General features: G+C 46.9%; 1 protein-coding gene across 5 annotated transcripts in view; it reads right to left on the bottom strand.

The window, feature by feature from the left end:
* Positions 1 to 25,461, bottom strand: part of FANCD2 (FA complementation group D2) — a 2,923,540-nt gene that overhangs the window by 1,873,475 nt on the left and 1,024,604 nt on the right. For all 5 annotated transcript variants that reach the window (XM_069644087.1, XM_069644091.1, XM_069644090.1 and 2 more), the window contains exon 16: positions 21,787 to 21,921. In XM_069644087.1, the coding sequence (XP_069500188.1) occupies positions 21,787 to 21,921 (135 nt within the window). The remainder of the gene's footprint in view (positions 1 to 21,786; positions 21,922 to 25,461) is intronic.

Here is a 25,461-nt window from a genome sequence, read left to right as displayed (position 1 = left end):
ACCAAAAGATTTCTCTCTCCAATTATCTTTGCAGATTTTCCAACATCTTGAATTATACTCAACCGCAGACCGGGATTAAGCAAGATTTTACTTTTTGGCAAAAATGTACAAAGTGCTGTCAAAAACGAATACTTGGAGCATGAAGAGTAGAGGATAGCATTCTAAAATGGATACAGTATGCTAAAGCTTTGGCCATGAACCCTCATGCTATGTAGCCATCAACAGCGTAAGTCCTAACAGCTTATGGGTAACAGCTATCATTCAGATTTTGCAAGTGGCGACCTTTTGTTAACTGAGCAGAATGTATACAGTGCACATACACCTCAGAGATTCATCATGGTGCTATAATTAGAAGAAAACATAATAAAGCAATCCGAAACAGAGCCTTTAGATCAGAGAACAGAAAAGTTTTTAAAGCTAAAGTTTTTAAAGATAATTTTTAATTTGAGCCAAAGCACGGTGCCACAACAGAAAAAGTGCAGCCTCCCCATTTAAGAAGTTTGACTTTAGGGATGACTAAACTGAAGTCACCCTAGGATCACAATGACAGGGTTGAAGCATAGCGCATAGTTTGTCAAAAAATGTGGGTTCATTGTATGCACTCAGCGCTGGCCATTGGGCCAGATTTTCCCAGATCCAAGATCCGCCAAAATGTCTCTGCTGATCTTGGTAATCTATTTTCGCCCTTTAATGTATACATCCCTTTTTTCATTGCTGAAGCTGGGTTTCGAACTCGGATCATCAAGACCAATGCCAAGAGACTTCCCACTAGACTACTGGAACGTCTGGTGAAAACACTGTGAATATGCCTGTTTGGACTGTACTCTGCAGAAAATAACTATTCAAGTACAGCTTTGTACATTTACATTTCCTTGCAAAATTATAGGAAATGCTCTCCTTTTATGGGTTATTTTCCAATTCTATGTCAAGACAGGAGGCAAACATTATGCTTTTCTTTCTTTATTGCTGCAACATCAGCACTTTAAAACACTGAACATTTAAACTGGGCATTTATAGCTTTTATTCCAGCACTCCGAGGAAAAAGTAAAACCAAAGTTTAAAGTTCAAGAAAATCTTTCCATGGGCACTACGAGCCCCATGATCCTCTGGGCTCTGGTAGTCCTGGGCTCCTCCTCTCCACCTATCAGGAGCCTGGGCTCTGGTAGTCCTGGGCTCCTCCTCTCCACCTATCAGGAGCCTGTGAGAGGAATAAGAGTCCTTAGCCCTAGGTCCCTTCCTCTTTCTTTTTGCTGCCATGAGATAAGTGACTTCTTAATTAGTAAAAATTGATTTGTGCAATTATATTGTACTGCATTGAAGAAATTACATACATTGGGATTGGTTTCCTTAATACTTGAGCTTTCTGTACTTGATTGCAAAGAGCGGAGAGCCAGGACAGCATAATACGCGGCAAGCGTTTTACAAATTTAGCATCACACGAGGAATATTGGTACGCGCGCTAGCGAATACCTCTGTCAAATACCTTTAGTATTCATTTGCCGACCACCGTAGTAAGTGTTCAAAGGAGTCGGGGCCGGAGCCACGAGCAAACGCGTTGGTATTAGGCCCCAGCCCCGCTCCTCACATTACCTCATAACGTGCAGGTGAAAGAAGCGCGCATTAGAACCCAGGGGAGCACAAGGTTTCTAAGCTTCCCAACATCCCCTGGGCCGCTCTCAACGTTCGCGCCACTCCAAATCACTGCAGATTAACGTATAGCACGGAAGGGAAGAGCTAAGAGGCTTTTCACAGAAAACAAAAATAAAGAGACTCCTGGGCACCTTCCACCATTAGGAGCTATGGATCTGCATGGGACCGTTGGACCCAATGATGCGCAGAACATGGTTTAGATCCCGCTTCAGCCTCTGTAGTTCATGTTCTCAATTTTCTAGCGAATAGGGTACAAGACGGCTGCGCCTACAGAACACTAGGAGTATACAGATCAGCAGTGTCAGCAGGACACGACAAGGTGGAAGGGGGGTCCAGTGGGGCACCCAGCGGTTATATGTCTTCTCAAAGGAATAAAGCTAAAGAGGCAGCCAGAACCCAAATACGCAGTGTTATGGGACGTCAGGGACATATTCCGCTTCTTCCTCAAATGGCCAGAGAATTATAGCCTTTCTCGCTCACAGCTTTCAGAGAAGCTAGCGATGTTGTTAGGTTTAGCAGCATGTCGAAGGGTGTCGGACGTCAAAACCCTAGAGATAGACAGGTAGATATTTTATCTGGAAGGGGTAGCTTTTAGCATAGCGAAGAAAACAAAGAGCGATTTGAGAATCATTTCCTACCCTTACTTCGTAGAGAATAAGAAAATATGCATGGCACAATGCACTAAAATTATGAGGAGGTGACAGCTCATCTTAGACCGCAAGGTGTAACGCTTACTGTGCGTAGAAAGACCCTTCATGCCGTAGCCACAGCGACTATAGCTAAGTGGGTGAGAGAGGTGATGCGGTGGCCGGAGTTCGACTTGTCCTTGTTTGGTGTGCATTCTGCTAGGGGAGCAATGGCTTCTAGAGCTTTCGCTGCAGGTGTCTCATTGCAAGACATCATTAAATCAGCAGATTAGTCTTCTGAATCAACTTTTAAGAAATTTTATTTGAAACCTGTATCAAATATGACGAATAGGGTGGTAGCGAGCTTTGAACAAGCATAATGCTCGCTTCCTGTCTTGACATAGAATGAAGATTGCCTAGGCTTACAACGCAGTGTAGTCTTGATTTTATTAAAGAGACAGAGGCGAGCATTATATCCCACCTAGAATGGCAAAAGTCTCGACATAACATGTAAAGGTATATGGTGTAAGAGCTTTAGCACATTCCCTCTCTCATGGTTTTTTCTCCATTCCTCGCAGGAGACGACCAGAAGACAGCCTGAACAAAGTTGAAGGGCCGAAGAGTTGAAACATGTGGTTGCACATTGTCCTGTTGGACCAGAGAGACCTTGGCATCAGGGGATCGGTTGAGCGTTCCGCTCGTTGGGATGGTTGCTTAAGAGCAAAAGTGAGAAGTTCAGACTGAAAGTTCCTTGAATAGCAAAGAAAGAGGAAGGGACATAGGGCTAAGGGCTCTTATACCTCACACAGACTGCTGATAGGTGGAGAGGAGGAGCCCAGGACTACCAAAGCCCAGAGGATCATGGGGCTCGTAGTGCCCATGGAAAAATGTTCTTGTACCTTAAACTTTGGTTTTACTTTTTCCTCGGAGCGCTGGAGTAAAAACTATAAATTACCAGTTTAAATGTTCAATGTTTTAAAGTGCTGATGTTGCAGCAATAAAGAAAGAAAAGCATAATGCTAGCCTCTGTGTCTTTAATAGAATCAAGACTACCCTGCACTGTAAGCATGGGCAATCTTCATTGTTAATAATTTTAGTAATTAATGAAACCGTTTATTTTGGGGATGGCGGAGAAAAATCTCCACCCACTGACTTACAACCCACTCAGTCTCCCCCACACCGCCATTCCACCCCTGGGTGGTTCCCACAGTTAATTTCCATTTCCAGCACTGTAATAACGAATCTCTGTGATAGGTATAACATTTAAAATCTAATTTTCTTTTCCACTGGCAAAAAGAGTGAAGCTGGCAAAGGGCTGGAGTAATGTGAGCACTATGTGGTAACTTTAAGAGAACATGAGCTGTCATTTTTGTAAGGCTTGAAATCTGTAAATGGGGCCAGTAGAGGCAGCAATACAATAACCCAATCCTGAAGACAAGAATACATGGACTACTCCGACTTGCTCAGAAACAGGGAAAAAGTGCCAGGAACATTAATATTTTAAACTGCTAAATACAAGTTACATTTGATTTATTTGTGGATTCATCTAGTCGATTTAATAAAGAAATCAAAAGGTCCCTGGTACGATCCCACAGTTGCAGGGAGTTGCCTAGGAATGTAGGCCACAAATCCAGATTCCAAATAATCAGAGTTGCTTCACAGATCAGAATCTGTTTTTGATGCATTGAATTTAAAGAATTTTCCATCCATGCATTTACTAACCACTGTCATGAGTCCCTCAAATTGTGATTTCACAAACCCTTGATTTCCATCTAGACTGACAACAAATGACGTATAGACTACATATGTATAGAAAGAAGTCCACATTTATGCACAAAAATGGGTAGGGGTTGGATATAGCAAGCAAGGGAAAAGTGCAGAGATATTTGTTTTACAAGTGTTTGTTAGGCAGAAACCTGTGCAGCTCCCTTAGGGACCACTGCAAAATGCTTAAGATTACAGGTGTTGGCAGTAAACCCAATTGGTAGCAGTCTGTACCACCCAGATTGACCTGGTAGCTGTGGCTGAGCAGCCAGACTTCTCTCAAGAAGAGTTAGACAGTATATAGAGTATACAAGATAGGTACCAAAATACAGTAGCACAAGCAAACACTGACCAGAGCTTGGGTATAAAAGTATATAATTATTTATTTATAAACACACTTTGTAAAATACACTGGCACTAATATGTCAAGCAAGTCCAAACACAGTCACTAGAAATATATACACCTCCCTGATTAATTATTCGACAAGTCTTGGGAAAAGAACACCACTTATTATCAACACAGAGGTCAGCGCTTAACCAAGATGACACTCCAATAATTATTTAAAAAAGGGAGAGAAAAGGCAGAAATAGGGAAACGCACAATACCAACACTTTTAATGAACCACAGTAAGTCAAGAAAGGCAGGGTCTACTGTAGAGCAAAAAGTTCATTGGCCAGGCCCACTCTTGGAGAGTGCAAGGCGGACTGTGCCCAAGATCACACAGTTGAAGTACACTTTAAAAGTCTTTGCAGATAGTTCAAAAAGGAGTTAGATCAGGTCAGAAAAGTTAGTTAACAGGTCCGAGGTCACCCCAGGATAGAGAGTCAAGGATTTACGGGACACCTTGAACAGTCTGTTGCAAGGAAAACCAGGCGGGACACCGTACCTGAAATGGTGAGAAAGATCCAGCGGGCGCAGTTGTTCCTGGCAGCGGGTGCAAGTCGGTGCTTCGTCCAGGGTTAGAGAAGATCTCGACGTGGAGGAAAGCTGGGGGTCGTTGCACTGCCAGGGAAGAAACCAGCCGTGTAGTGCCTCGGTTAAAAGGTACTACCCTTTTATTCGCAGTAGTGGTGAAGTGTGGCTATCCGGCCGCCGGGGTGCTTGGCACGGGCGATTCGACCACGAGACGATCCAGGAAGGCAGAAAAGGGCAAACTGGTTAACCCCACCAGTTCAAAGGAAGAAGACTCTCCTGGAAGAAGATCTTCTCTGTCGTTGGGAAGTGGCGAGTTAGGTTCAGCAGGGCTCCACCGGTGGTGTCGTCGTTGTAGGTCGGCTCAGCTTCTCCCTCTTCGGATTCTTTAGGTCCTGTGGCGACTTCTGAAGTTCCAGTCCCCAAAGCCCTGCTTTTATGCAGAAAAGCCCCATTCATCAGTCCTAGCTGTCCCTCAAACATGCTAAGTGGTGAGCCGGGTGGCTCACCACTGGCACAATCGCACAAGAGTGCGACTTGAGTTGCCTAGGCAACTCAGTCTAGGGTGCCTATTCCCCCCCTCCCACACATCCTGTAGACCCAGACAGAGAGGCACCACTTTTGGAGGGCTTCTGTGCAGAAGCCTGCCAAAAGTGGAACAAAGGGCTCGACTTGGGTTGGAGTTACAGAGGCGAACACAAACGCCATTTTAAAACCGAGTCCTGGCAAAAAGACTCAACCGGGGAATAAATATTAAATAAATAACCCGGCGGTATCTTTAACATTGCACCAAAAATGTGGTGCGTTTAAAATGAATGGGAAAATCCCATAGGAAATATTCCAGTGGAATATTCCGCGTGGTAACCACTGCCACCAGCCAGAAACTCGACTAGGGGGGACTGCACAGTGCCCCCTCAAAAAACAGACCCGGGTGCAATCTAATTACCCCTACCAGTACTTCCACAATATGATGGTTTGTACTGGTTCTGTTCACAATTTGAGACTAGTAAAGCCAATGGTGACTTTACATGCCCTGGGAGACAGTAGTCAGTCCCAGGGTATGGAGTCTATGTTTGGGGGGACACCCCTGTGTTACTGCACTGAGGGTGCAGTGTAACACACATACCAAAAACACACGAAGCCCTATAGAGTAAAAGACCCCATAGCCCATAAAACACATTACATAGTCAAAGGACATTCTCAAATCATGCCTAAGAGTGGGAGAAAAAGAGTCTCACTCTTAGCAGGAGAAAAAAAATAAACCCCAAAAATCCAGCAAAGCTGCTGGGGGACTCACTAGGTTTGGGAAATTAGCCTATACAGAGAATTCTTCCTAACAGAAAAGAAAAAGTCAATTAAAAATCTAACTGTGCAACTCAGAAAAGGAATGCTTCCTGACGGAAGAGAAAAGAGAAACAGTCACTCAAAAACTGGTTGAAATCGCACAAACACCAGCTTCGGCAAGCTGACGGGGAGAGAATACTAGGTCTAATGGCCAACAAAAACACGGAAGAGATCTGGAAACTGCTGAACTCTTCAAGTGTTCCACAAGATGCGATTCTTGAAAATTCAAATTTGTCATCTATATGGGAGAAACACTTTGCGGACTTATTTTTAAATAACACACAGGAAGGTTATGAAAAGGTTACACACTCTAATTTACCATGGACCTTCGAATTCGATAGGGAGGAGATACTCTCCCTGATAAAAAAAAGCAAGCTCATCAAGGGCGGCGGGCTCAGATGGCTTAACAAATGCCATCTTGAAGCAACATCCGGAGCACTGGGCCGACTTCATGCTGTCTCTGTTCCAGGAAATTAAAATGACAAAGACAATTCCAACTTCTTGGTCCAAGTCAATTGTGGTCCCTATTTACAAAAATGGCGATAGGTCTGACCCTGCCAACTACAGACCTATTGCCCTTTTGGACGTGGTAGGAAAACTGTTTTCAGCAATACTACTGAAGCATCTTAATGTATGGTCTCAGCAAACTCGCCATCAAGATCGTTGGCAGGCCAGATTCAAAAAAAGTACAGGAACGGCTTTAAACCTTTTCATGATAAATTTGTTAAAATGCAGGGCAAAAGTCACTAAGCAAAACAAGACATACATAGCATCAATAGACTTGGCCCATGCATTCGACTCAAACAGAAAAATCCTTTGGGAAAATTGGCCAAGTGGGGCTGTCCGACAGACCTGAGAGAAGCCCTGGAACTCCTGCACTCAAGAAAAACACAGAATAAGGTTGGATAGAGCAGGAACACTGTCAAGAGAAATTGGTACATCATCAGGGATAAAACAAAGCTGTAGACTAGCACCAGCCCTATTCAACGTTTACATATCCGACATTGAGGAGGCATTTGAGGACGTGAGATGCTTCTGCCCAAAGATTGCAGGCACTCCAGTAGGAAGACTACTCTATGCTGATGACCTTTTAACTATGGATCAAACGGAAGTAGGGCTGCAGAGACAGTTGAATGCTTTGTCCAAATACGTGGACGCCAACTCACTAACCATCAACCCAAAGAAGTCTAAAATTCTGGTTGTAAGAGATGTAAACGGGATTCCCAGAACTAAGAGAAGCTGGAGTCTGCAAGGGGTAAAACTACCCGAGGTCTCATCAATGCAGTATTTAGGGCTGTGAACACTAGTATGGTAGACTCTCAGTTGGTAACGGCCGTGAAGTCAAAAGCTAAGAATCTAGCAACTCAGGCAAGAATAATTAATCGTAAATACAGCAAATTTACCCTATTACCAGTTATCAGCTTTTACAAACTGAAGGTGACTCCCATACTCATGTATGGCTCTGAAACCCAGCTACAACTTGCGGGCTCTTTGTGGCGCCAGGTTGAGGGAGCATTTTGGCCTCGTGTTTTGAACATGCCAACTTCTCTCCCGGTTGAAGTGATCAGGAGAGAAATGGGTACAGTGTCACTTTACTCCTCTATGGTGTGGAGATCACTCTCACTACTAAGGAAATGTTTACAACCTCTAGGTGAAGGTGGGTATGAAGTATTACATAAGGCCCTACTCTCAAATAGTGAGAAGTCCCTAACTGAATGGAGGAGTACATGTGGGGAGATACTAAATAGCTTAGCACTAAGCGAAGAGCTCCTACTTGAAAATCCAGACCATGTCAAGAAGAAACTTTATGACCAGGACTGGGTAGATACAGGTGAACAGATTTGAACCAGGAAAAGTGGTGGAGGGATAACGAAAGACAATAGGAAACTAGGACAAGTTCCAAGATACTTGACTACGTTTCCCTCTCCCACCTTGAGACAATACTTCATGAGGATCCGCTATGACCTGTACCCAACAAAAGAAGTCCTCGAGAGACGCAAAATAGCCGCAATGCAAATTTACACGTGCCGACTTTGCAAGGAAAGTCCTGAAACTCTTGAAAACCTAACTACAGCACGTGAATCACTGAAAGACTTAAGAACTATGTATTTGGGGCCTCTGTTTCAAACTTCAGCAATAACATCCCCTAATTCACTTTGATATATGATATATGGCATTTGTAACGCGCCTATACACAAGTGTTGGGCTAACTTGTGTCAAGGGAGGAGAACTACAGAGATTCTAGCCTTGTTGGCCTTTGTCAAAAATATCTTCGAGAGATTAGCAGTGGAAGAAGATGAAAAGGAAGAGACTCATTGAAACGACATGAACGATTGTTGGAATCTGAGTGCTCTACTGAGAACGTTGGAAAGCTTTTTTGAATTCTTTTTTGTCTTCTTTTTTTTCCTTTTTTTGTTCTTTTTATTTTTGCTTTTTTAATCTCCTTTCTACCTTGGCTGTAATTTATTGGAAATCTGTTTTTTTAAGTGAATAGCATAAAAAAAAGTTTAAATGTAAACTAACGACTTGCTAATAAAAAATACAAAAAATATTACCTTGAACGTGAGAAAGGTCATTTTGAAAATTTGACATCCCTACACATTGGTTAGCTTTAGTTGTGAGGGCAAGGATAGGTTTTGGACACAGACTAACTTTTAAGTTGATATTGATATTTTATTTATATCGCACTCGTACACAGGTCTTTCAGAGCAAGTTGAACTCTTTGACTCAAACATTCCTTAGTTTTGTTTAGGTAGGGACATCCAACCTTAGCATTGGGTAAAGTAGGCCTTCTACCATCCTGACATTTGATTTAATAAAGTATTTTATTCTGCATTTTGAATCTGTTGTCTGTGTCTTGCTTCATGATGCCTTCCACAGTCGTCCTGACCCAATCAGAATCATAGTGGTCTCGTACCTCCTCAGGCTCCTGAGGAAGTGAGGTAGGATGAGGGTCAGCAGGAATGCATAAGGGAGGTGGAAATTCCAGTCCACCACAAACTCATCCCACAGAGCTCTCAGGTGAAATTCCCATCAGCAAAACAGTTTGAACTACCTTTTGAACTTGAGGCAAACAGATCCACTTGAGGGCATCCCCAAAAGTAAAATCCTGTGAAAGAACTTCCAGCCATAACTCCTACTCAAGAGACTAAGCTCTACCTGCTTCAGGCATCTTCCATCGTGCTCCCCATCCTGGCCATATGAATTGTTGATAAGGAGACCTTGTTTTGTATCGCCAAAAGTAGTGGTGTATTGCCTCCCTGCACAGGGGTTGTGACACCTTACCACCACTCTTGTTGATGTAGTTCCTGGGCATTGTGTTGTCCATCATAATCACAACAGTCTTCCCTGGTATTGAAAGGGAAGAAGGCTATCAGTGGCAGTCTGATAGCCCTCTGCTCCAATAGTTTTTTAAAAGTTTTGCTTCTGCCCGGGACCGCAACCAGTAACCATGGTTGCCTCGGCCAAGTTGCCAAAAGGTTTTCCCCATATAAAGTTCTCCCTGTGGGACCACCAAAGGAGGTCCTGCGTGACGCTGCTCAGGACCTCAAAAACAGGGACGGGGGGGGGATAGTGCAAGGGTGAGGGGAGAAGTAGAAAAGTGCTGAGCAAGGAATAAAACAATAGCAAAAGGAAGTGCAGCCAGCAATGTTGCAGGTACAGGGTTTAAAGTGCAGACAGGGGGTATCTGATAAGTGCAAGTAGGAGGGACTGTAGGGTTACAAATACAGACCCAAGTGCAGGGTTGCCGGGAGGCAGTGCAGGTGTGTGGCAGGGTGGGCAGGGACCTGGGTCCGAAGTCAGGGGGGTAACCAGGTGGACAGTGCCAAAGTAGACAGATCAGCAGGAGAGTGGAAGAGGGAAGGCAGAAGCAAAGAGGAAGGTCTTGAGCTGCTTCCGGAACAAGAGATGGTTCTCAAGTTTCAGAGTGGCAGTGAGGCTGATCCAGGGAGGAAAGAGATCTACCCCCAACTTGTTGCTTGGAGAAGTGATTGACCCTGAGGGAGTTGGAGGTGGAGGAGCTTAGTGCTCGAGTGGGAAGGTATTTCCGAAGGGAGAGTTGAAGGTATTTTGGACCCAGGCCCCAGAAAGCCTTGTGTACAAAGGGTCTTGAAATGAATCCTTGCAGTCACTGGGAGCCAATCAAGAGATTTCAGGGCTGGAGGGATACGATCGCAGGGCTTGAGGCCAAGGGCATGTCTCGCAGACCTGTTCTAGATGAGTTGCAAAGGGCGGAGAGTAGAAGCAGGAAGATTTAGAAAGAGGCTGTTAGAATAGTCAAGCCTGGAGAGAACCAGAGCTCTAGAGAGCGTAAGCTTCTGGGGGAAAGGAGAGGAAATGAAAAATACTTCTGGAGGAGGTGCAGGTGCAAGTTTGCCTTCTTGGAGACAACAGAGATGTGGGGAGAAAAGGAGAGTGTGGAGTCAAAGATGACCCCCGAGGGTCTTAGCCTCACAGATGGGAGCAGGAACAGGGCCAACGAAGGCCGGCCAGAGAGTGACAGGAAAGGAGGGTACAGGTGTTTCCCGAGAATCTCTGTCGTACTGGCATTAAGGCAGAGATCATTGGCGGCACACCAATCCTGGATAACAGACAGTCAGATGAGAGAAGGTGATGAGGAGGCAGAGGGAAGCCTGAAAACTAGCTGAGTGTCATCCGCATATCACCGAAAGTTGGAGCAGAGAGCGGCAATGAGGTGGGCATGGGGTGCCAGGTATTGGTTAAAAAGCCACGGAGAGACCCCTGGGGAACACCACAGGTAGAGAGTGAGATAGAGGAAAGGAAGGACCTGAGTTGGCCCTGGGAGGGTCGATCGGAGAGGAAAGAGGTCAACCAGGCCAGGGCCTGATCAGTGATACCCAGGTTATCACAGAGATGGTTGAGCAGGATGGCATGGTTGACCATGTCGAAGGCAGAAGAGAGATCGAGTAGGATGAGAACAGAAGGGATGTTAGAGTCAAGGTTGTAGAGCAGGTCTTCACAGATGTTCAGGAGAGCAGTTTCCGTGCTTCTGGCAGCTCTAAAGCCAGACTGATGGTCATGGAGACAACCAACAGAATCGGTATGAAGATTTAGCTGGGAGATGGCCAGCTTTTCCAGGAGTTTGCCTAAGAAACGAGTGATGGAGATCGGGCGATAGTCGGCCGGCCATGAGGGGTCACCTGTGGGTTTCTTGAGAAGAGGGTGCACAAGAGTGTTTCAGGGGGGATGGGAAGGTTCCAGAGGTGAAGGAGAGGTTGCTGAAGTCAGTCAGAGCAGGAGCAAGGGTGTCAATGTGGTCCTTGATGGTTTTAGACAAACAGGGAAGAACCTGTTTTGACGAGACTTTCATAGGTCGGACTTGTCCAGAAACCTTGCCTGGGGAGAACAGCAGAAAGGAAGAGAAGGAGGGTGGGGAGGGTATGTGGCTGCAGGAGGGACAGAGTTGGCAGATAGAGAAGGGGGAAGAGGAGGAGAGGATGAGAGTGTGGACAGAATGTCCTGGGGTTTTTTAGATAAAATGAGAGGCAAGGGCCGGGCAAAGTGACTATTAGGCAAAAGGAGAGGTAGAGACTGCAGCAGGGTTGGCCAGTTCCTTGCTGATTTTAAAGAATTCGGCCGAGTTGTTAGATGCCGCAGAGACGCAGGCTTGAATGTGGGCTCCCATCTTAGTTCAGATGCAGAGTCAGCCGGTATTGCCTTTGTAGCAGGCGGCAGGCCAGTTTGTCAGAGGATGAACAAGAAGCCTGCTATTTCCTCTCAGCCACCCTACACTCACGTTTAAGGGTAGCAAGGTCGGAATCATACCGAGAGTTGCACTTGGCTTTGGGCTTTAAGCGGATCCTCGTGCCAGAACAAGAACATCCACAGTGTCAGGGACAGAAGAGTAGACCAAGGAGAGGGCTGTGTCTGGATGTGAGTCAGCCATAGGAGGAGGAGGGGGGGGGGAGAAAGTGGTGATGAAAGCCTCAACTGACACACGCTTCACGGGTCAGATGACCGAGAAGGTAGGTGGCAGAATTGGAGTTGGTTTGGCCTGGGGGGGGGGGGGGGGGGGGGGGTGGAGAGGGAGAGATGGGAGGTAATGATTACTCCAGGAGAGAGGAGTGATCAGAAGGATGGGGGGTGGGGGGGAGTCAGAGGAGATAAGAACATCCAACGTGTGCGCTGCAGAGTGAGTCGGGCCAGATGGGAGAATAGAGAGAGAAAATCGCAGAGGTCACAAAAGATTCCAGAGGAGGAACAGAGAGCATCCAGGTGGATATTGAGGTCAGCCAGAAGGAGGAGTAGAGTGGTTGAGGAGGGAGGAGGAGAGCTCAGCCCACTCAGAGGAAGGAGGTTATCTGACCAGGTGCCCAATAGATAGCAGCCATGGTGAGGGAGTGGGCGGGAGAGAGAGCCTACAAACAAGGCATTCGAAAGAGGAGTTGGCCTGCATAGGAATGACAGAGGCAGGAATCCAATCCAGGAAGATTAGGACTACACCCCCTCCGGATCGGGTGGATCTGGGCGCAGAGAAGATCTTGTAGCCACCCGGGAGGAGAGGGTCAAAGCTTGTGACAGAGCTGGCTGTGAACCATGTCTCAGTGAGACAGAGGACATCAAGGTCAAGTTCTTCCAGGAGGCAGCAGATGTCGGAGGAGAGTTTGACGGTAGAGCGATAGTTGAGAGTGGCTGTATGGAGAAGGTTACCAACCCTGAAAGACTTTCGGGGAGGGGTACAGATCAGATCAGAGGTACGCCCTGCGGAGGTGTAGAAAGAGGGATAGACGGAGCCTGGGGGGGGGGGGGCGGGAGAGGAAAGAGGAGAGGGTAAGCTAGGCAGAGGGGGGAGGCAAAGAACCCATGGAAGGGAGAAGGGGACAGCAGGAGAAGAAAGTAAGTTGATGAAGCGTAGGAAGCGTCTATCAAAGAGGAGGTGGTTGGCCTGAGGTCCTTGGAGCAAGACGGTGCCATTCTGGTAGACATTAATGACTTTAGAGTAGTCGAAAGGGAACAGGGCGGCCTCCCAGCAGGTGCCCCCGTTAATGGGAGATGAAGAGCAAGGAGAGAGCACAGAGACCATATGAAGAGTCCATAGATCTGGCGAGGGAACGATGAAAAGGATGCCAGTGAGGGTCTGTCTGGAAGAAGCGCTGGTATAAGTGTCAGGTTAGAGGACAGGATATCCTTTTTTAACTTCTTCTTGCCAGTCTTACTGAGAAGGGGAGGATAGTTGATGGATGTTAGGGAGAACTCTCTTATAAGGCTAATTTCCCAAACCTAGTGAGTCCCCCAGCAGCTTTGCTGGATTTTTTGTGGTTTGTTTTTTTCTCCTGCTCAGAGTGCGACTCTCTTCCTCCCACTCTTAGGCATGATTTGAGGTATGCCTTTGACTTTGTGTGCTTATGGGGTTTTCTTTCTGCTCCATAGGGTATCATCTATTTTTCATGTGTGTGTTACACAGCACCCTTAGTGCAGTAACACAGGGGAGTCATAGTGACCCCCAAACAGACTCCGTACCCTGGGACTGACTACTGTCTCCCAGGGCATGTAAAGTCACCATTGACTTTACTGGTATTAAATTGTGAACAGAACCAGTACAAACCATCATATTGTGGAAGTACTGGAAAGGGTTAATTATATTGCCCCTGGGTCTGTTTTCAAGGGGGCACTGTCCAGTCCCCCCTTGTCGAGTTTCTGGCTGGTGGCAGTGGTTACCACGCAAAATATTCCACGGGAATATTCTCTATGGGATTTTCCCATTGATTTTAAACGCACCACTTTTTGATGCAATGTTAAAGATACTGCTGGTTTATTTATTTAATATTAAATCCCCGGTTGCGTCTTCTTGCCAGAACTCTTTTCTAAATTGGCGTTTGTGTCCATCTCTGTAACTCTGACCAAGGTCGAGCCCTTTGTTCCACTATTTAGGCGGGCTTCTCCACAGATGCCCTCCAAATGGTGCCTCTCTGTCTGGGTGGGGGGCGGGGAATTGGCACCCTGGACTGCGTTGCCTCGGCAACCCAAGACGCACTCTACTCTGATTGGCCCAGTGGTGAGCCAGCATGTGTGATTGACAGCTAGGCTGATGAATGGGGGTTTTTCTGCATAAAAGCAGGGCCTTTGGGACTGGAACTTCAGAAGTCGCCACAGGACCTAAGAATCCGAAGAGGAAAGAAGCTCAGCCATCTGCAACGACGACACCACCGGTGAAGCCCTGCTGCAACTACCTCACCACTTTCCCGACGACAAGAGAAGATCTTCTGCTGTAAGAGTCTTCTTCCTCTGAGCTGGTGGGACCAACCAGTTCACCCTTTTCGCCTTCCAAAGACGTCTCTTGGTCGAATCGCCCATGCCAAGCACCCCGGCGGCCGGATAGCCAAGCTTCACCACTTTGACCGCGAATAAAAGGAACGCTCCTTTTATTAACGAACTCCGCGGCTGGTTTCATCCCTGTGCAGTGCAACAACTCCACGTTTCCTCCTCGACGAGATCCTCTCTTTCCCTGGTCGAAACAACAAACTGCAACCACTGCCAGGAACAACTGCCACCGCTGGAGCTTCCTCTCTGTTTAAGGTACTGTGTCCTGCTTGGCCTCCCTTTCTTTGGTTTGCCCAAGGTGACCCTTAAATCCTTGGCTTGCCAACTGGGTTGGCCCCAGACCTTCTAACTTTACCTTCTTGAATCGCCCAACCTCTTTTGAACATTCTGCAAAGACTTTTAGTGCATTTTTAAACCGTGTGATCCTGGGCACATTTCGCTTTGCTCCCTTTAAAGTGGGCCTGGCCTATGAACTTTGGCTCTACATACTATACTGCCTTTATTCCCTTGCTGAGAACTCAGTGTTGGGATCTGTTTAATTTCTATGCTCTGCCTTTTTCTCTCCCTTTAACTAAACTATTGGAGTGCCATCAGGTTATGCGCTCCCATCTGTTTAACAAATCGTGATGTTTTAACTCTGACTTGTCTGATAGTTATCAAGGGAGGTGTGTATACTTTACCTGACTGTGTTTTAACTTGCTTTTGCTTTTGAGTGCTAGTATATTGCCTAACGTGTGTTTTAAATAAATAATTAATAATTACATACTTTTTATACAAAGCTCTGTCAGTGTTTGTTTGCTCTACTGTGTTTTTAGCCCTATTGTGTATACTCTATATACTGCCCTACTCTTCTTGGGAGAAGTCTGACTTCTCAGCCACAGCTACCAGGTAAATCTGGGTGGTGCAGACTGCTACCAATTGGGTTTACTGCTTGCTCCTGTAGTCTTAATCTTTTTGCAGTGTTCCCTAAGGGAACTGCCCAGAATTCTGCCTAACAATGGAAAAACAGTTGGAGAAGATAGGAGAAACAGAGAGTGAAATGGGTGAAGTGGAGAGAGGGAGAGAAGCAGGGGACGAAGATCAAGATGGGAACAGCAGGTCAGAGGAGCACAATGCAGTCACTGGGCCAACCAAGTTCACTAGAAAAAGTAAACAGTGCAGCCACCCGGGAGCAACAAAATTCGAATTTACAACAGCATTTAACAAACAGGCTAAGATCGAAATGGCAGCAGCAGTTACGCACGGGCCAAAAGCGAATTTGCAGCAGCAGGTAAAAAACAGGCTAAAATCGAAATGGCAGCAGCAGTTACACACTGGCTAAAAACGATTTTGCATTGCAGGAAAGAGGCAGAGTGCAAGGCTGCAAGAGATCCAGGGAGTCATTATTTGTATATTTTGTATCAATTTAATAAAAGGAGTGCATATGTCTCTGGCTTGGCAGAACAGTGATTGATTTGGCTAGATCCTGGCCCGTGTGTCTTATTTTAAAATACTGTAATTTTGCAGGTGTTTTTGCAAAAAATGCTGTTTTCGCGCAAAAGGGACATTTCCGCAGCATTTTGCAGGATCGCAAAATCCTTATAAGCTGGAGGGTCTGCAAAAAGTTCTGTCATAACGGTTGAGAACTGTGACCGCTGAGCTCTGAGGGCCCACTGAAGAGACCTCATTCTCAAATGGGCTTGTGGCAACAGGAAAACGCAGGATGCCCAGCATCCATAGAAAGTCTAAGGCCGGCAGAGAGAGTGGAATAAAAAATGCCATGACCATCCGCTGCATGTGAAGACCCCTTTCCGCGGGAGGGCAAACATTTCCCAAAGAGGAGTCCAGGGCCGCTTTGATGAACTGGATTGTTTGTAAACCTAACATGGCAATGTTGGTTAAGGTGGCAGAGATGGTTTCAATGCTGCACAGGAGAAGGGGTTCTGATTACCCAATTGCCTAGGTAAGGAAGATGTGAAATCCTCTCCTAATTAGACGTGCTACCACCACCAAAAGGCTTAAACCAACACTCGGAATGGGCACTGTCAATGACATACCTTGGGTGCTTGTGATGGATGGGCACATGGAAGTAAGCACCCTGGAAGTCGAGTGACACCAACCAATCCTGTAACTCCAGGACCTGGAGGATTTGCAAAAGCGTTACCATCTTGAATTTTGCCCCTTCCTGAGGAACTTGTTCAAGAGCCTCAGGTCCAAGATGGATCACATCTTTTTTCTGAACCAAGAAGTAGTGAGAATATAACCACCAGTCCCTTTCTGCCCCAAGCACCCGCCAATGGCACCCTTCTCCAGTAGGATAACAATCTCCTGTGGCAATAGCAGATATGGTGGCCGAAAAGGTTGTGAAAGTGGAGGGCAATCTGGAGGCCGTTTTAGGAATGAGAGACAAATAGTCTGTGTCACCAAGCCTTGCAGCCATGATGTGAAGTAACGTGCAACCACTCCTCTGAGTGCAGGGCTATTCTCACTCCCACTGCTGAGGCATGTGAAAATGCTGTCTATGTTCCTTTTCCACATTCTGCCCTTCCCCAGTCTAGAAAATCTTCTTCGACCTTGTCCCTGGCTTTTTTGGCTGGAGGCACTGAAATATCGAAAAGGCCTTCCACTTCCACCCCACGTCTATTGTCTGTACAGGTTGACACTGCATCGCAGCACCTAAAGATTTTTAGCTGCCTGGGATGCTTGAAGATTTTCTAAGCTGTGGTCTGCTTTGGGTCCTAACAAGTGCTCACTGTGCAAGGGCATGTCCCGAGGCTCTGACTGCAGCCAGACGTGCAAACCCTGATTTTTTCAGTTCAGAAAATCCCAAGGTAACTGAACTGATGCCCATAGCTCTTTCAAAAGTCAAGATCATCATTGTGTAATGATTGCAGAGTTTGGCATGCTACCTTCTTCCTATCGGTCACAAAAGCCATCCCTTATTTTACCTTCGAGTATATGTTGAACTGCATCGGAAATCACCAGCCACAAAGTGTGGGTGGGTATACTTAGCCATGGCGCAAGTTGCATGTATGGTCTAATGCACTTTACTACCCGACAAAAACACATTATCGAGAGCATTGTACTATTTATTGTCGCTATCTGCGGGAAGAGTTGGACAAGTACTCTACTTTGCTCCTGAAGTTGCCTCTTGGACCAAAAATCTTTATGGGCTTGAATGTTTCAACAAGAATTTGCTCACTGCAGATGCAGAGCATGGATTTTGCCAGATGTGCAGAATTGCTTCCTTTAGGGAAGCGTAGAAAGTCAGCACCAGCTCTTTAGGTGGGAGCTTGTCTAGTATGTCAATAAGATCATAATTCACGGCCGGGTCACTTAGGTGGTCCCCATCCTAGCACCACCAAAACGTTCACCATCACCCGTCTGTATGAGGTGTATGGGTGAGTGTGATGCTGGAAATGCATCTGAGGGACAGGGCCTCTGAATCCTTGTCCTTTTTCTGTTTTTACCGTGTGTTCTGTTATGTTTTCTGCCCCGGAGTCCATGTGGGACTCCTGGCAGTGCAGCTCTCTCTTTTGGTTTGGTGAACAGACCCATGGGATACCCTTATGGCACCCATGGGTAGGGGTGCAACCCTGTGCCCCTAGTGTATGTTTTTGGGCACCTGTGGGTGGCCCCAGAGCAGGGTATGGGCTGGTGGCAGCTCCGTGCTGAAATTGACAGGTGCTCCGGGTGTCCTCCATTTTGGGATACCCAGGCCCTGCCATTGGGATCTGTTGATTCCTGATAGGAAACAAGATGGCCCCTGTGGCCTCTTGCTTTCTATTGCCTGTTATCTTGTTTTCCCAAAGTCCTGGGAAGCCCTGTCTCTGTCCCTTCCCCCTGACTGGCTGTTGGGTGGAAGTTCCATGTATGCTATTGTTGTGAAGGCCCAGCTAGACTGACTGGAGCCTTCCCAGTGTCTGTATGTTGTGGGTACCTCCTGTGGGTGGGACCTGGGTGAATGGAGTGTGTGACCAATATACACTTCTTGTTGTGGTTGTCTGGTTTCTGGCATGAGAGACAAAGACCGAGACAACCCTGCCCGAAACTGGCCTGAATGCAGTGTGTAGTGTTGAATGGCTGGGTACTTGTCCCAATCCACATTTCTTGTTGTGAGTGTCTGGAAGGGAGGAGTGTGGCCTGAATGCACTGTGTGCCTGATTGGCTGACTGACTGCATGAATGCCCTGCAGTATGATTGGCTGCTGAGTGTGTGCCAGCAGCGTGGATGAGAGAGAGGTAAGTATATCTGGGCACCTCTCACCACTAAAAAAGTGTTCAGAAGGGACCTTTGGTTGAGAAGCAACCATTGTGCTCCTAAAGCAGCCAGGGAGCTGAGTCTCCACTCTACGAGTAACTGGAACTGCTGATCCTCGACGTCCAGCTGGAAGAAGACGACTTGCTGTGGCATTTGCTTCGACCGATCTGAAGGCTGACGCATTCGTCGAGGGCTGACCCGAGAGAGGACCTGGTAAGGCGCCCTCTTCCCGTGCTCCGAGGGACCATCAAGCACCGCTCCATCTTCGCCGAAGCACCCTGGAAGACAGACCCTCGAAAGGCTGTCGACCCGAGACGGGACCGCTGAGGAGATCGAAGTGAAGCACCCGGACATCGACGCCGTCGAAGTCCATTGCCGTCGACCAGGGTTCGCAGGTTTGTGTACCGCTGGAGGCCCGTCGAAGTTGTGTTGCCCAGCCGTGGGAACCACTTGACGCCGTGCCGCCGACGACCGGAGCCGTCCGCTCCTTTGCCTAAGAACATTCAATCGAAGGACTCTCTCGACCGCATCGTCGACCGCTTATCCTGCCGGAGAAAGTCGAGGCCGACCAACGCGCCGAGGAGAAACCTGCCGGTGGGTTTCCCGCCACCCGACGACCTCAAAGACTCGGACGACTCGACGACTCGACGCCCTTGCTGGGCTCCCGTCTCTACAATCTTTGTGGTCCAGAACTATTGTCATCGAGGTGCCCCGCACACCTCCGCCTTGCAGGACGCCGACGCCCCGATGCCGACGAGCTGCCGCCTCTTCGACATCGTTCTACCTCGTTTGTCGACGGACGTTCGACGCCCCGTGCCTCCCGCTTGAAAGGGAAGGCATTCAAGAAGGGCCGTCGATTCCCCGTCGCCGAACAGCGAGTCCCTCGACGTTTGTCGACGCCTTCGAGGAGCTCGACTCCACCAGGTACATTGGGGGGGGGGTAAAAACATTATAGGAGAGAATAAGAAAGAATAAGACTTGCAGAGCAATATATGGACTGGGCTTGTGCTATATCTTTCTTTACAGGTTGCCCAGGTGGGGGGATCTCCACACAGAACTGTGCCCAGTGGTAGGGGCCAGTATCCTGCCTATTGCTCAACCATCTTATTTTCTCTCCTCTCTCTATTGCTGGTTTCACTCTATTGGTCTGTGTGGCATTGTACAGTATTGTTCATGCACTTCAATGAGATCTAGGGTGGAACCACTTTAGGATTGTAAATATTTGTCATTGTAGATTTTGCCGGAGTACAAAGTGAGTTATCATGATGAATGTACATAACCTTAACTATTGATTATATAAAGACTGTGTTCTAACCAATACAGAGTGTGGATATTCCTTTGTGGGGGCTTGGGGATACACTGTACTTAAGAACCAGCCTGCATCACCTCCTGAGAAGCTAGGCCTTGATTGCTCGACCATTGCTACCGAATAGAGAATCTTGGCTGGGGTCTCCTGTGCCTCTCCTCCACCATATAGGGAGCGGAAGTACAGACACCCCCCACCGGTCGTTGAGGCCCGTCTCTCACAGTGAGCATATGGATTAGACTGCATTAAGTTGAGTTCCTGGAATGTTTTCAGGCCACTCGCAGTCCCCCCCTAAATCGTTTACTAGTCTTGCCTCCTCTGACAAAAATTCCTCACAAGATTTGGTTATATTCACTTAAGGGGAAGGTACATAGTCCTCATCGACTATGTAAAAATGCACTAGGGGGAATTGATTAGATCAGATCTTGACTCCAGGATGTATCTCAATGTCACCTTTGACTACGACAGGTCCTTCGAGTTGGAGGCCAAGGCAGTGTTGAAAGCCACTGAAGTCTTCGGTCAATGGCATCAACACCAGTCCGTGGGACCTTCGAGGATGCCAGCGTACTCAAGCATTTGGGTATGCAGAATTGCGACACTGTTGAGTGTACGCCAGCTTCACAAGGCAGGGTGGGATCTGACCTCTTCACAGGTTCCATTGCCGAAGCTACTGGAGCTGCTATATTCAAAACATCTACAATCTTTAAACAGAATTCTTCCCATTAGCGCACTGTGGCAGACTTTGATGGGATGCATACCTGTTCTCTGTCTGGGGAGGACTCAGACGATGCAGAATGTCCACAACTTTTTTTTCTTCCTTGATAATGATGGGGACTTCTCTGCAGTTTCGGAGCACCTGACCTCCAAGAATGTTCTCTACGAGGGAGTTCTAACTCAGCGATTTAACAGACTAGCGCTCCAAGATCAATTTAGATGATCAATCTTTTAGCGCTTTTGCAGTCATCGACAGACAAAATCGGTTATACTTTGTGTTCAGTCCCCATATCGCTTGAATCCCGACAATTTTGACAGTTTAATGAAAACATCAACATTTTTTGGAGGTGCTATTAAATGTTCTGTAAAGCGGGTTGAGAACGTAGAAAAAAGGAGCTGATGGTGTGGTGTGTGATATATATACGGACGCCAATGTCACATCGAGCGTCGAGGAAGGAGCATGTTGAAGGATCCCGACATGGGCATCACACAGTGCACTCGGCTAAGGAAACATTTTCTATGATTAGCTAGCTTCAGAATGTGTGTCTAAGATGATGAATCTCTGGGAGGACAAGATCCATTGGAATGGGTGCTTTTAAGTCTGCTGTCTTTGTGTGAGTTCTGCTTGTGTTCATTGATGCCTGTATGTGTCTCTGTAGCCTGTGCACTGCCTATGCATTGACTGCGTATGTACAAAAAGGCACATCCTATTAGCTTTTTCAATGCTTGTTCAAACATGTTCTTTTCAGACAGAGTCTACACCCTATTCCTAATTTATTCCTAAATGCTGCATAATTTCAACAATAAATATAAATTGTGGCCAATTTTGGTAGATAAAATGTTTCCAAAAAGATGGCAGACTGAAATCAGTATAAAGGCGATTTATAGTCTTGCTACTTCAACAATTGTTTGTGTGGGTTTCCCTTCACCAGATTTGGGGCACGTACCTGCTGGCAGTAGGAATCAAATACTTCAAAAGCATGTTTATACATAGCACTTCCGAAAGAAACCACACTCTGTTCTGCAGATCGCAGCAAAGTCTGAGCCAGAGATAGGATGGCTGGGAAGTAAACTCTGAGGACCTGTCAAAGAAAAACACACAAACGGTCACATTCTGTTATAGAGTTCAAATGCCATGCCATTTGTTTCTTTGACTAATCAATTCAAGAGTACAATGTGGGCACTACAGATTAGGACATTGAGCCATCACAATCACCATTTCTGTTCACCCTGAGCAGATGGGATGCACGTTGGGTTGTATCACAGAGGGATCAGGAAAAATAGATTATGTTTGGGTGGACATTTAGAATGTGTAGACTACAATAACATGGTTGGAAAATGCAGAAGGATAAATTATTTACCAGTAATGTTCTTTCTATGGATTCTTCTCGTTGAGATTCCTCATTTGATAGGTATTCCTTTGAGCGTCAGCGGCTCAAACATTTCGACAGTGGGCGTAGTTCAGCTCGATGTCGACCATTGACTTCATTTTGACACGGCTGCGCCACTCCCCTATTCCGGACGCAACTTCGACAAAATATATATTGTGTCACTACGCACACATACCTCAGGTCCTTGCCTCCACCCCACAGACCCCTGACTTCAGCAGCAACGGAGGAAGAATCCAAAGGATTTGGCTTCTCTAGAGCTACAAAATGATTTCTTTTTGGGGGGGGGAAGAATGATCACCGTACTGTGAGGAACAGGCTAACAGCATACCAGTGAAAAGAGACTAGACACAGTAACAGATCACTTTCATAGCCGGGAAGGACGGGGAGGCGATGGAGTCTGCGGGAGAAGAACCCATAGAAAGAACATTACTGGTAAATCATTTCTCCTTCAGTGGATTGCATTCTCTCCCGCAGATTTCTAATCTGATAGACTTGATAAGACATGCATTACTTACCGTAAAAGCATTTCTGATGGTTGTATCTGCTTAGATTCACATGCTGTGTATATAGTAGAACATCGAGTGGTCACCGCAGACTATTGCATCTTGTTTTCCGAAAGTCGAAAGGGGACGTCGATATAGGCGAGCCTGTAACACTATCCCTATAGTGACGTGTAGTGTACGCAAAATCCCTCACGCGTCGAGGTCCCTCTGATTGTATTTATTCTGCCATGAGGGAACCTATGACTAACGTGAGTGAGTACAGAAAGAGAGAAAGTAATAAGACGTCTATGTTCCTTCCATCCGAGCGGGGAGAAAGGGTGGGCGCATGTGAATCTAAGCAGATACAACCCTCAGAAATGCTTCTACCGTAAGTAATACATGTCTTCTGATGTTTGTTCATCTGCTTAGAATCACATGCTGTGCATAGACTAGCGAGCAGTACACAGAGTTGGAGGTGGGTTGTGAGAGAGAAAAGGTGTCTTAGTACTGCTTGTCCCACCTGAGAATCAGATCTAGAATGAGCATCTAGACAATAGTGTTTTGTAAAGGTGTGTACAGAACTCCAGGTTGCCACTTTGCAAATGGAGTCAAAGGGGAACATTTGCAATGAATGCCATGGATGCATCAGTGCCCCGAGGAGAGTGTGCTCTAGGCTTGAAGGGCAGCTCTCTCTTAGCAAAGAGTGAGAGAGTGATGCACTGGACAATCCATCTAGAGATAGTGGATTTGGAAACTGCATCTCCTCTTCCTGCCGCCACTGAGACAAAGAACTGATTAGTCTTTCTTAGTGGACAAGTTCTTTCCATATAAAACATGACCGCCCTGTGCACATCAAGTGTGTGCAGACTCTTCTCTCCCAAGTTCGAAGGATTTTGAAAGAAAATTGGTACTTCTATAGATTGGTTGACATGAAACTTTGAAATGAATTTCGGTGCAAGCCTAGGGTGTGTGCGTAGAACCACCTTATCTTTGTGAACTGCTACAAAGGAGTCTACGATAGAGAGCGCTTGTACTTCACTCACTCTCCTGATGGAGGTGATAGCTATTAAGAAAGCAGTCTTAAGAGTGAGATCCTTAAGGCTTGCTCTAAGCATGGGCTCGAAGGGCGGGGGGGGCCATTAGCCTGGTTAACACGACGTTCAGGTCCCATCTGGGAGCTGGTTTAGATATAAGAGGGTGAATTCTTTTCACTCCCTACATAAAGGCTTTAATAACTGGAACATTCCACCATGACACCTTATGTTGTGACGTAGTGTAGGCAGAGAGTGTGACTAGGTGAACTTTAATGGAATTAAAGATTAGACCTGAGTCCAGTAAGTGAGTCAGGTATAAGACAATATGAGTGGGAGAGCAGTCAACAGGGTTGATGCTCTTTGAGTTACACCAGATGACAAACCGTTTCCACTTACTGGAGTAGCAGTAACGAGTGTTCGGTTTCCTTGCTTGCCTGAGAATGTCCATGCATCTCTGAGGGAGCTGAAAATGTCCAAATTCTATGACCTCAGGAGCCAGGCTGCTAAGTTCAGGGTCTGCGGGCGTGGGAGCAGCATCGGGCCCTTGTCCTGTGACAACATGTTGTATGGGCATGGTAGTTTCACTGGAGGAGATGGTGACATCTCCATCAGATGAGCCAACCAGGGTTGGCGGGGCCACGTGGGGGCCACCTGTATCATTGTAACTGGTTCCTGGTCCATCTTGTGCAGTATTTTGTTGAGAAGGGGAGTCGGGAGAAAAGCGTAGACAGATTTCCCTGACCATGTTATCCAGAGCCCGATTCCCTTGGAGCGGTTCTGGGGGTACCTGGAGGTGTAATCTTGGCATTGGGCGTTCTCCAGAGTTGCGAACAAGTCGATCTCTGGGAAGCCCCAGTCTGCAAAAACAGAGACGATGTCTCAGTGTAAGCACCATTCGTACTCTGCAGGTAGAGGGAAGTCTCTGCTGAGTCCGTCTGCCAGAAGATTGAGATCCCCTGGTACATGTTGTGCTAGCAAGAACATGTTGTGTTTGAGAGCCCACTTCCAGATGTTCTGGGACAGCTTGACAGTCCTGGAGAGTGAGTATCCCCCTGATTGTTCAGGTAGTATATGGCCGTGGTGGTGTTCGTGAGGATCAGCACTGTCTTTCCTTGCAGATGTGTCTGGAAGGCCTTTAGTGCTTTGAAGACCGCCAACAATTCCAGCAGGTTTATATGGTTGGACGCCACACTTGAAGACCAAACTCCGTGCGTAGTCTGATGGGACAGGTGAGCCCCCCCCATCCTGTGAGGGATTCGTCTGTGGTTGGAGTGGCTTCCACTGCGGGGGTGGTGAAGGACTTTCCTTTCACAATGTTCTCCCTCGACCACCACCGCAGCGAGAGAACCAGGGCTTGCGAGACAACTACTAGATCGTCCCATTGTCCGCTGGCCTGACACCACTGGCTGCTGAGCCACTCTTGCATTGGGCGCATGCGCAGGCGCGCGTGAGGAACCAAGTAAATACACGACGCCATCTTTCCTAGCAACCGCAAGGCTTTGCGTACCGTCACCTCACGACCAGCTAAATATTGAGGGATCTGAAACAGCATGTTTTGGACCCTCTCGTTGGAGGGGAAGACAAGGCCGTCCCTTGTTCGAAATAGAGCCCCTAGGAATTGTTTGATTTGGCTGGGGTCTAGACTGGACTTCTTCTCATTGATCGAGAAGCCCAGGTGGAACAGGTTTATAGTCTTTTGGGTATTTGAGAGGCAT

Source organism: Ambystoma mexicanum, chromosome 2p (assembly GCF_040938575.1).
Source record: "Ambystoma mexicanum isolate Mex_15411 chromosome 2p, UKY_AmexF1_1, whole genome shotgun sequence".
Lineage (NCBI taxonomy): Eukaryota > Metazoa > Chordata > Amphibia > Caudata > Ambystomatidae > Ambystoma > Ambystoma mexicanum.
Note: the sequence above shows the minus strand (reverse complement) of the source record. Positions and strands in the feature narration are given on the sequence as shown.